The sequence below is a fragment of the Octopus sinensis genome, linkage group LG20, assembly GCF_006345805.1.
Source record: "Octopus sinensis linkage group LG20, ASM634580v1, whole genome shotgun sequence".
NCBI classification, from domain to species: domain Eukaryota; kingdom Metazoa; phylum Mollusca; class Cephalopoda; order Octopoda; family Octopodidae; genus Octopus; species Octopus sinensis.
This window is the reverse complement of record NC_043016.1, coordinates 28,750,171-28,763,319: the sequence shown is the minus strand read 5'-3', so window position 1 is coordinate 28,763,319 and position 13,149 is coordinate 28,750,171. Positions and strand designations below refer to the sequence as shown.

The 13,149-nt window shown below is 33.3% G+C and overlaps 1 protein-coding gene across 1 annotated transcript in view; it reads right to left on the bottom strand.

Annotated features, from left to right (window-relative positions):
* The window catches only part of LOC115222504 (E3 ubiquitin-protein ligase HERC2-like), a 226,020-nt gene that overhangs the window by 15,917 nt on the left and 196,954 nt on the right, over positions 1-13,149 (bottom strand). The window contains 9 exon segments of the mRNA XM_036511621.1: positions 1,148-1,440; positions 2,640-2,735; positions 3,432-3,571; positions 4,799-4,928; positions 6,352-6,475; positions 7,369-7,546; positions 7,938-8,152; positions 8,270-8,468; positions 12,156-12,427. Coding sequence (XP_036367514.1) covers positions 1,148-1,440; positions 2,640-2,735; positions 3,432-3,571; positions 4,799-4,928; positions 6,352-6,475; positions 7,369-7,546; positions 7,938-8,152; positions 8,270-8,468; positions 12,156-12,427 — 1,647 coding nt within the window.

The window sequence follows — 13,149 nt, the reverse complement described above, 5'->3', positions numbered from 1 at the left end:
TACACAGGGACATTGAATTCAAGTTAAATCTGATAGAGCCACACACAAATCTAAGAAAGAAATTATGGAAACTGAAAATAACAATCATGTTTTCACTAAAATAAAAAGATATAATTTCATTTAGGAAATAATTTGCATGCAGTCCAATTTTGAAGATTAACAAATTCATTTGTCACTTACTTAAATTGCTAACACTGAACAATGGAGTAGCTCATATGCATAACAACCCCCTACCATTAATGCATAACCAATATTTCAAAATTAATTAAAAAAAGAGTTATCGTAAATCCTCGAGTATAGTCTGCCCCTGAGTATAATACGCACCCCTTCTCTAACTTGAGTCAAGGTCTATATAACGTCCTTTATTATTATTGTATATATAACATAATGCAAATGTGTAACTTTTTTGTGCATTTTGTTTGCAGAAAATAAGAAATAACAGCAATAACGTTTAATAAATGTTGCTTACTGCAAGTTATGGATGATTCTTTTATGACGTCATTGCTTTCAGGCTTAGCTTAAGGTATTTTCTCACCCAACATCACAAAATGCGTCTGAATAAACATAGCCAGACAGCAAATAGAGACTCGGACATCTTTTTATATAAAAGAGAAGTTGTGTGTCTGTCTCCTACAATTTAGATTCCTAACTACTCCCACATTTTGCGGTGCAGTTTAACTAAAACCGGGTATCTTATAGTCGTGATTCATATCGAGCCCTTCTGGGTATTAGCACGCGTCTACGATGAGTCTACGATTTAAAAAAAAATTTACTATCATTTTTTCCATTTTAATGCATTTTTTCGCTATTATATAGGGGAAGTAACTCTCTAAAAATGTCTATGGTGAGTCAACGATTCGAAAAAAAATTAACCCCCCCCCATTTTAAGTGCATTTTTTTGGCTATAACTAAAAAATGCTTATATAGTTATTTCCCTTAGAAACCCGAGCAACGCCGGGTGATACTGCTAGTTGCTTATAAAATATTTTTCATTTTTAACCCCATATATAGTACGCACTAGGAATTTTGACCTTTAAATTTTGGGAAAAGAATGCGGATTATAGTTGAGGATTTACGGTAATGGTATGAAAACAAAGATATTGTAACACAGCAATATTTTATACTAAAGAAAAAAGAAAAGGTTTACCTTTGAAGCAGAAACTAAAACTCCACGAAGAGCGTTTAGATTAGTTAGAACCTCTCCTCTACTGCATTCGGATCCACCTTCCTGGAGATCAAACATTGGTATCGACGGACAAAATAGATCTGAGAAGTGATGAAGCAATACAAGTCTGTTTCGAAGAACAGGAATTTCAATGGACTGGAGGTGATTATATTCTAATGGTATGACTGAAGGCAATTTCCCAGCACTGATTGGTTTGTTGGTAGACCAAGCTAAACTGTGTGCAGACCCACATGCAACTCTGTTTATTTTTGTACCTGTAGTTGTAAAACAGTAGTTATCATTAAAAACATAATGTAACGATCCTTGAGCAAATATCAAACATTTTACGTTTACATATTACAAAAATTTAAAAAAGTATATATTACTAATACATATTAGAAGAATTAAAACAGTATATATTATGGTAATGACATTTTGAAATATTTGTCCTACACCATATTAGTCCAATTATTGACAATGTATATGTAGTCTCTTCTTTTTAATGTAATTTTAAAAATTTATATCCAGAAATTCAGAGAAACACCCTCTACACATTGTAAAGTGGTGTTAGGAAATGCATACAGATGTAGAAACCATGCTAAAGCTGACATTGAGGCCAGACGCAGCTCTATGGCTTGTACTTTTCCAAACCATTCAACAAATGCCAGCATGGAAAACAGATGCTAAATGATGATGACTCTTTGCAAAGAAAGCATTTTAATCCCATCACCACAACTCCTTAACCTTTTTGTTTTGAGATGCTCTGTGTTTCTTTCAATTAATTTTAAATATAACAAAGAAGTTAGTAAAATAACTTAGTCACAATTTATGTTCCTAACATTAACTTAATGATAACTAAGGTTTGGTGGAAGATTTTAATTCAGAACTTTTGAAAACAAGACATTTGTACTACAGAGCCAGAGCCAGTTTCAACCAGGTTGGTAACAAAAGGGTTAAAAAATTTTTCTTTTGAAATTTACCTCATAGAGATTTGAATGTGACAAATTTTAATATGTACACTCTCATGTTCTAAAATACAAGATTATTATTTACCTTAACTGAATAACTAATTTCTTTTCTTTCTATGTAATGAAAGAAAATTATATTAGATATTTATTTCAAGTGCTTTTATGGTGACAGAAATTGGTTCTTAAAAAGCCCAATGTTTTTTAAAGTCTCAGACTCGACCCTTTAGGATTCAGCTTTGTCAAATGTAATGCTTATTTCTTCTCAGTTTTGAATTAATCATGAATTAACTTATAGCTTCGAGATTTTGATGGCATGATTTTATTTTTATGATGACATTATTGTTGGGTAGATGTGGGAGGTCAGATATGGATGGTTTGAACATGAAACAGGGAGAATAATTGGTCTAGATATGACTGGTTTCAATGCTAAAGAATTAAAATTTTAATTCAATACATTTTGTACACTTGTAGAAATTGTATTTATATAAAAAAAAAAAAAAATTTACCCTGAAGTGCTGTAACAAGCCTGGGTCTTTGGATAGCATTTGTGGTGCCATCTCCTAACTGACCTTCATCATTATCACCCCATGTATAGACCTCACCTGAAAATGAATAGAAAACATTTTCAAATTGATTAGTATTTAGAACATATAGGAAAAACTGCAAATGAGCTACAAACGGAGTAAACACAGAGAGAATGCAGACTCAGTAAATGGGTTACATGAGACTGCATCATACACATAAAGTTTATTTTGAAGTGAAACTAACACAAAATCCTATCAATATTAAATAAATGGAATTGTTTGGCCTGAAGCATTTTACATTTTGATACTTATAAAATATAACACTGAGACCTCCAGATTATAATAAGGCTTATTCAGAAAAAAAAACCCCAATTATTTTTGCAGCAAATTTATGATTTTGATGGCTAGACATGAGTATCCATAAAATTATGCACAGTATTACAAAAATAACATGCAAAAAGTTACTGGTAAAGCATTGTAAAGTTTTCTAAGGGCATTCATGCGTTAAAAGTATTTTTCCTGCTTGAATTGTGACCAACCAGTGCAAAAAGGTTTCGGATGTTACAAGATAACTCCTATCTATCTGGTTTTTAAAGGGAAACCAGTTTTTTATTCGAAGACAGCTAAAATGATATATCCTATAGGTATCAAATATTGTGAGGGAATTAGAACTGTTGACCATGAAATATTTTCATTTGATATTTAGTCATAAATTATTAACTTTTGTAAACACTTTTTGTTGAACAAAATGAATTAAAAGCTTATACACCTTACCAGTATCGGTGCAGGCAACACAATGTAGTGATCCGCAAGCAATATCAATCACTTTCTTGCCTTGTAAAGCTGATACACGTCTAGGTTTCCGTACATGATCATCAGTTCCATGTCCAAGTCTGTGATAATCACCTTTACCCCTAAACAATTGAATAAAATTTTTTTACCAATTATGTGAAATAAACCACAAATCTTTTCACAAGCATACACACGTCTTTCTATCTTTCACGTCTTCACAACAATATGCCCTTTCTACCAAAGTAGAACGTGGCAAAGATGACAATTTAACACATTGTTTTCATGACAATATTTGTAGATATGTTAATTGTTAACATTAAATTTATAGCTAAAACAGTAGAAAATCAGACAATGTTTTATAGTAAATTTTAACACTGCAAAAAGTTAAAATACTATAAGGGTTAATTTATTTCCTTTCCTAAATCATCACAATAAAATACTGAGAACTGAAACATCACATTTTCTTCATTAACCCTTTAGTGTTTAAACCAGCCATATCCGGCCAAAATATTCTACCTATTTTATGTTCAAACTAGTCAGATATGGTCATTCATAGCTACCTTATTGTGTCATTTAAAAAAAAAAAACAATCACATCATTGAAATCTCAAAGCCATGAAATGATGCAAAATTAATTTTACATGGTGTGAATACATAAGCTTTAAACCTTGTAGCTTACTCAGTTTAGGAATTACAACAGGAATTATGTGACACTAGGCAAGACAAGTCAATGATACAACAGTCACAATACATCATTATCAAGATTCACGATTTTTCTTGGCAAAGACACAGCAGTGGTTTCCTGTTGCTCTCTACTGGTTATTTGCTCTCTCGAGCTTATCCATGAGGCACAGGATCTATTTAAAATTTAGGCAGAGACACTGATTCGTGTGACATCAGGACATGTCTACACATATAATATCTAAGAGCCAGCCACATAAATGCGGCCCTTAACCTTTTAGCGTTTAAACCGGCCATAAGTATTCTGCCTGTTTTATGTTCAAACTAACCAGATCTGGTCTCTCACACCAACCCTACAATATCGTTTTAAAAATTAACAGCTACCACATCAAAATCTCATAGCTACAAGATAATGCATGATTAGTTCAAAACAATGTGGATAAAAAAGGATTAATTTTGGTAGAATAATGTGAACACTAAAGGGTTAATAAATACTACCATCCTGGGTCAGAGCAGACCTAGAAGTAGTGCTATGGGATAACTCTATATTCCCAAAAACTACCTATCAAGAATCTCATTACCAGATGCAGTTTAATGTCATACCAGGAAAATTACAACCACTACCATTATATTAACATGGAAACACAAAGCTTCTATTCTGATATTTACCATGTGTATACAGCACCAGATTGTGTTAATGCAACAGAAAATTGGGAGCCACATTCAACTTTTATGACCCCGAGGCTCTGTAAAGATTCAATTTTTATAGGTACCTTGCAGCCATCACTCCCTCCTCGACCTAAAAATCAAAACAAAAAAAAAATATATTTAAGTTTTTTTTTTTATTTATACATTTATTGTCAATATTATTTTTCTCCATTCAGAAAATATAGATATAAAAAAAGTCATCATGATATCCAGAAATATTTAAATTAAGTAACTGTTGAATTTATTATAAATACTGATTTGACATAAAAAGAGCAAGGAGCTAAAAATTTGACCCTTTTTGTGTCAAATGTTGATAATTCATTTTAACAGAAGCAAAAGCTAATAATTTCTAGAAGACAACGTTGTTCAAATTCTCTGTCTTACATAGTATTTGGTGGAATCAACACCATAACCAAACATAGTAGAGTGCTGTCACTGCTTCTGATACCAAGTATAGGTATTATAGTTATAAACATAAAACTTCCATACTAAATTGTAAAAAACATCATTTCAAGTTTGTCTTCTATGCTGGCATGGGCTGGATGGTTTGATAAAATCATACAAACCAGAGAACCACAACAGGCTCCAATATCTGCTTCAGCATGGTTTCTTTGGCTGGATGCCTGTCCTAATGCCAAACACTTCACGGAGCAACTAGGCACTAAGGTTGCCAAGTAACTTGCAAGACAATGGAAAAGATCCTTTGACTGAGTGAGGTTTATAGTAGAGAGGGAGATAGCCTTAAGCAAAGTTTTGAGAGGCTTAAGTTTGGAAGGGGAACAGGAGCTGGAAGGGGGACAGGAGCTGGAAAGGAGACAAAGATAGTGATGCAGTGTCAGATCATACTCTCAAGATAAAAGTAGAGGAGTACAAGAGAGAACACAAGGAGGATGGGTTAGATAAGTTCATTAAAGTGTGAGAGGAGATTGACAGGTGGTTAGAGTTAGGGTGTAGAGATAAATGTGTTAGTGGAACAAAAGTGGAAGTGTTGCAGAGAGAAAAAGAAATATCAGGACAAGGGAAGGAGGAAGATGAAAGAATAAAAGGGGCTCGAGAAGGAGACAGACAGCAGAAAATGGTTAGATGATGTACAGTGACAGAAACTTGAAATAATGTTTTTTACAATTTAGTATGGAAGTTTTATGTTTATAACTATAATACCTATACTTGGTATCAGAAGCAGTGACAGCACTCTACTATGTTTGGTTGTGGTGTTGATTCCACCAAATACTATGTAAGACAGAGAATTTGAACAACGTTGTCTTCTAGAAATTATTAGCTTTTGCTTCTGTTAAAATGAATTATCAACATTTGACACAATAAGGGTCAAATTTTTAGCTCATTGCTCTTTTTCTGTCAAATCAGTATTTATAATAAATTCAACAGTTACTTAATTTAAATAGTGAATGGGGGTGTTAAAGAAAGGGGAAAATAGTGATGGTAGATATGAGTGTGATGAGGATGACAGCAACCAGGAGAGAGGATGTTAAAAATGAAGCACAGAAAAAACTTACCAAGTTTACCATAGTCTCCGTCTCCCCAAGACCAAACACTATCATCATCAGTAATACACAATGTTTGTGCATCACCACTGCCACATGCAACATCTATCACACGATAATCTTTTAATACTTCAACCTGTAATAAAAATGTTTGCAGGTTATATAGCAAGCAGTAAAATATTTTTGATATAGGTATGTACATATAAGGGTATGCAGATATTTTGAAAATACTTTAGACTGACGACCATGCCCAGCATAGTTATGGGTGGCTTTTTGGAAAGGCATAGCACCCCTTCAACCACTCTGCTAGGGATACAGCGAAGTCATGGGACTGCAGCATGGCAGATTGTGAAGAGGTAGTGGAAGAGCCCAACTGAACTAACAGTGCTTCTTACATTGATACTGAGCAGAGGACTCTTAGAAGAACAACGGTTAGGATCACCAAGGTCTATCAGAGAGTAACTGAAAGGCATCCAAGGTTGTGTAATCAGATAATGAAAGACTCATCATGGCTCAAGATCCTAATAGAGATACAATTGGTTGGTGACAAGAGTGTTACAAGAATCCGTACAAGCAGCATGACCAGATAATTATATACATATATCTTTAATCTTTCACTTGTTTCAGTCAATTAGAATGTAGCCATGCTAGGAAACTGTCTTGAAAAACCTTCAGTCAAATAAATCAATCTCGGTAATTTTTATTTTTTAAAGCCTGGTACTCATTTCATTGATCTCGTTGCTGAAACGCTAAGTTACAAGGATGTAAACACACTGACACTGGTTGTCAAATGGTGGTGGGGGACAACAGACACACACATTCAACAGATTTCTTTCAGTTTCTGTCTATCATGGCTTTGGATGGCCTGAGGTCATAATAGAAGACACTCGCTCATTCAGTGGGACTGAACCCAGAACCATGTAGTTGGAAAGCAAGCTTCTTTACCACATGATGTAACGATAACGTATAATATAAAATACACACACACACACACACACTGATACATCTGTTTATAGTAGAAAGCCATACCAGCTTTGGTTTGGTTTGATCATCACTATCGCCATGCCCTAATCTGCCATATCTGCCTTTGCCCCAGGTATACAGTTCTCCGCTAGCTGTGATGCAAGCACTGTGGGCCCCTCCTGCTGCTATATCAATAACTTCTTTTCCACGGAGAGCCTCTACCATTCTTGGACGATCACAAGGACTGAAAGAATAAAAATCATGCTTTTGAATATTTTAATTATTAATTTAAAAACCTCTTTGACTAACATACATTAAAGCCTCAAGTACACAATATATTCAATAGCACAAAATATTTAAGTCTATGTGAAATAATAAATTCTGGTTTCAAAAAGTTATTTTCAAAATTTCTATAAAAATTCTTTAAATTAAGGAGCTTTCAAATTTAAAAAAAAAACAAAAAAACTATCCAAAAGGAAAAGCCAAAATGCTGGAGATGTGAAAATATTTTGACCCCTGCCTGATCCTGTAAAAAAAAGAAAAAAAAAAGAAAAAATGCCTAGATCTGATAAACAGAATTACTCAAATATTTTGAGATTGACATAAGAGTACTAAACCTTGTCCAAGATACTCACATTTTGATTCCATGACCCAATTTTCCATCTTCTCCTTCTCCCCATGTAAATACTTCTCCTTCAGCAGATAATGCCAAGCAATGTTTCCCACCAGAATTCACAGCAAGTTTCTTGATAAATGCATGTTGAATGTACTCTAGAAGAGTTGGTGTAGCGACCGACTCTGTACCACCAGTACCCAGGCGACCGCCGGCACCATATCCAGTACCATAAACCTAAGAAGGGAACAGAGAACATTGGCTTAGACTCATAATTCAGGGAATAAATAATAGTTGGAAAATATAAGAAAATAAAAATAAAAACGGAGAAGAGAAACTGTTTTGTAATACAACCTTTCCATTAGCAGTAACAGCAAATAATGTTTGTTCTCCTCCAATGAGCTGTACCGGTCGCAAAGTTGCAAGTGTTTCACAACTGACAGGTAACTTCACCTTGGGACCATCCACACCTCCTAGCTGGCCTCGGTGATTATGGCCCCACCCCAAAATTTGTCCACTACCACCCCATGACAGTGTCCAATCATCTGGTCGTCTGTAGAAATATAAATACATTAGAAAAAGAATTAGTGCTAAACACTCTTCCAGTAAATGAATAGCAGACAATTTTTGCAGTAAACTGCCAAAGATTATCATCATTTTGGAGACAGAAATATTACTAATGCCAATGATACAATTGCAATCCCTGAATCATGGTATTTGCTTAGCATAGAAAATTAATTAACCCTAACCCAAGTAAAACCACCCAGTTTTGTTATACAGTTTCATTATTATCTGTCATATAAAACAAGAGTTGCAGTCACTCATGGAGATCATATAATGACTAGATACATACATAGTGTATGTATGTATGTATGTATGTATGTATGTATTGGAGCACTCAGTTGAGAGGGGGAAACCATGCCAAAGCAGACATAGAACCTATCAAAGTCTCCTGAGTCATCCGTTCTTGTCAAACCTTTCAACCTATGTCAGCATGGAAAAAAAGGACATTAAACAATGATATACACACACTTCTCATTTGTTTACATGTGAAATGGATAATAATATAGAATGTACATGTATATTAATTCTCAAGAAATAAAAGCTATATTAACCCTTTTGTTACCAACCCGGCTGAAACCGGCCCTGGTTCTGTAGTACAAAAGTCTTGTTTTCAAAAATCCTAAATTAAAATCTTCCACCAAACTTTAGTCACAATTAATGTTGCTAACACTAGCTTAATAATAACTAAATTATTTTACTAAATTCTTCGTTATATTTGAAGTAATTGAAAGAAACACAGAGCATCTCAAAATAAATATGGTAACGAAAGGGTTAAACAAAAATCTAAAATTTTTTACTAGTTACAATCTCCACAGCTTAAGCATCTCTGCTCTTAACTGTAGGCACAGTCTGCACTTAGTTGGTCGAAGGCTATGCATTGTCTTTTTGCTTATTATATACCATGTAAGGTCAGGCATTGTCATTAGCATATGTAATAAATATATTTATGGAAAATCATTATCCCGAACAAAGAAACAAATTTATTTTTCTCACCCCCTCCCCACAATTTATAATTTTAGTCTTGTCTTTAAAATGATATAAAAATGGTTATGTATTAATGACATCATTAAATGTATATGTGTGTGCGTGCATGTGTGTATACCAAGGTCCTCTACAAATCATATGTAACCTTTATATCAACTTGAAGCTAACATTAAATGTTACATTAGTATCACAACATATATAATGATATTTGGATTTTTATGACCTGTTTTCATGCCACAAATTTTATGTTGTTTCAATTTTTCATAGTTAAATGTATACCAGAGTTAATATTTCAAATATACATAATAATAATAATAAGGTAATTGTGAACTAATTCACACAATGAATGAATTCTTGTTACAATTTTAATGGAAATAATGTCTGAATAATAAATTCAAGACAGGTAAAATAGTAAGGAGTCAAACAATGGGATGTGGGAATAATGTATTTATCTTTTAATGTTCAGGAATTACCAATTCAATTTTTTGTTGTTGTTCAATGAAGAGGGGATAGCATTGGTAAAAAAGAAAATATATATCTAAGATCACGACTTGAAGAGTACATAGTAGTAGTAAGTTACTGTTTTATCTCAAATCATTGTTTTTCTTAATTCAATTATTTATAATACTCTATTGAAATTTTTTAAGCCCGATTCACTTATTTGACATTAAAAACTGTAAAGCTGGGACAGTATATTTGTAATTACATGAACCAAAATATGTTAATTATTTTAGCATGGACATAATTGAAATAAAGTTAATTTACGTTAAGCTACGTAAATCAGTGAAGTAGAGATATCATAAAATATCAATTCTATTTCTATAATCTTGAAATCAACCAAAATGAAAAATAAAGCCTAGTTTACAGATATACATCAGGGTCTCAGATGCATATATAAAAAAATGGAAAACTTGATATCGGTTTGGTGAACTAGTGCTGGCGTTGGATTTATAATATACAACAGCAATAACCGTAGCCAAGATATTTCTAGAAGTAAAATACATAAATACATATTTAAATCATAAAACAAGACATTTTGGTCACGGTGACCTAGATTTAATCGCCATTAAGAACAGTTCTGTTGCGGTTACCTCCCGTTAACTAGACATTTCACACAAAAACCGCCATTTACAATTTAAGCAGCCTAACCCACGTGCTTACTACAACACAATATACTGAAAGGCTATAAATAGGGACTGAGTGTCATTTTGAATGGTCAAAGATGCCAGATGATTTAGCCGTTAAATTAAACATGCTTAGGTCATCAAGAATGCTAGATCTTTTCTAGATTTATCATATCTATATATATATAAACACATACACAATAGTATTAGGAATACAGAAATTGTAATTTGGCAGCTGTCACATAGGTCACTCTAAATCAGGGCCGGCCAACCTGAGACCCGCGGGCCGCATGCAGCCCGTTTGATACTTTTTTTAAATGGGAGACGTCTTTAAGTGTTTAATTTCAAAATAAAATTGTGTCAAACATTTGTTTCAAAATAAACTTAAAATTTATAAATAGCAATAATAGCCTGCAATTTTATAATTCTAAACAAACGAAAATCTGAAAAATTCTTTATTCTACAATTTGATTATTTGACTGTTAGTGCATAAAGTATACAAATGACCCTCAATATACTTTCTGTCATTAAAGAGGCCTGCGATTTGAGTTGGCCAGGCCTGCTCTAAATGGTTCACCTTTCCAGGAATCAGTTTTACACTTACACAGACGTATTAAGTCACTAATATTAATTCGGTATTTTTTGGTTTACCATTTCAAACCAGTCCATTTTAGTTCCTAATTTTTTAAATAAGTAAAATATTTTATATGCTGAACTAAAATAGTGAAATAGGATCCTTAGTTGGAAGGTAAAAAAAAAAATCTAGATTTGCTACACTTGGACAGTTCTCAGGAACTGATCACACACTTTAAAGTTAACATTTACTTGTAATATGGAATTAAAATATTGGTCACTTGACACACTGCTCTTAAGCAATGAAAATTTTGAAATGATATTGCAAATAAATGTAAAAAAACCTGTAGAAAGAATGATTTTAAATCCTTATATTTGTATTTTCTCTTGTAATGGTTTCCAGTGATTGCAGCCACAAGTGTATGATTTTTCTTATTTGACTTAATACAACCGAATTTAGGTAAAAAGAAGAAATAAAAACATCTGAATCTTATGTCATAATCAGCACTTGTTCATCTAACGTAATAGAAATGTTAAGTTGGCATATTCTCAAGGTCACCAACATGTTTTCTCTACAGAATGTGAAATAATTTTTTAATAAATGCTAATGTCAAATTATCTTGTTTATGTGAATGATATTAAAATTTTTCAGAAACACATTTTCAGAGGGGAAATTTCAAATTATGGTCTCATGAAATATTCCTCTGAATGTTTTACATATGTGTTCTTTAAACAAGTGCTAACCTTCCTGGCCCATGCTAGTAAAATGAAAGCAGATGTGATGTTTATTGGGCAGAAGATTCACAAGACTTCTTCAGCCTACTCTCCTACAAATGTATTTTATAACATGAATTTCCTATTTTAGATATAATTTTCTCCGAAGGAAAATAGACAAGCCAGGTGAAAATAAAATGTGTAAATTAAAATTTTAAAATTTGATTAAAGAAATTCTAGCAGCAAGAAATATATTGTTTAAAGTAAAAGTGTTATTCTACCTATTCAACCAAAGCAGTAGCTGTTCATCATGTTCTTGTTTAAAAATCTCGTGATTTTCATGGTCTCTGGTCACAACTTCTCCTTCAGCAGAGATGTCTTCAATTTTCTTCATTACATCCTCAGTAAATGAGGGCGGCAAAACACTTCTGTTCACGATTGCAGTCGAAACTCTTGCTGCCGCACAATAGCGGCGAAACCATGCCCATTTGTGTGCTTCAACACAACACTGAAGAGAATCCAGACCAAGATCACAAGCCAAAGCCACCAAAACCTGCAAAGATATTAAATAAAGATTAGCCAGTTGTAATTAAACCAGGGGTTCTTTAAAGACAGATATGCCTCCCAACCACATACTTTTTGCGTTCAGTGTCTTTCTACTGTGACCCTTCATTGAACAAAGCCCTGAGTGGAATTTGTAGAAGGAAATTGAAAAAAAAACTCGTCGTCTATATGTGTGTGTGTGTGCGTGTCTGTCTGTCCCACATCACTTGACAACCGGTGTTGGTTAGTTTACGATCCCATAACTTACCGGTTCGGCAAAAAGGAGGCAAATAAAGTACTAGGATTCCCCAGTATGACCAAAATGACTTAAGTAAACAAAAAAAAAATAGAGAATATAAAATGTTATAAAATATCGGTTGGTCATAGACGGAATACAAAGAAAATGCGACTATATAATTGGTGGTGGTGATGAAGTTATTAGCAGTCACATTATCAAAGATTCCTAAACTCAAAAACTAAAAGAGGTAAAACAGCCGAAGACGTAAATATTTATTTTACATACTCACACACAATTCCCTCAAACTTGAGATATGAGATCCAGAAAGAACAGCAAAAAACACGCTATCGACTTAGAACAGGAAGGTCTCGATCGTATCACATTGGTTGGAAAAAACCTTTGGTTATAGACTTGCTGTTTTAACTCAAGAATACAGCATTTTTTAACCAAAAAGAAATGTAGCAAATAATGCCGTAACACTCTAAAATCTTATG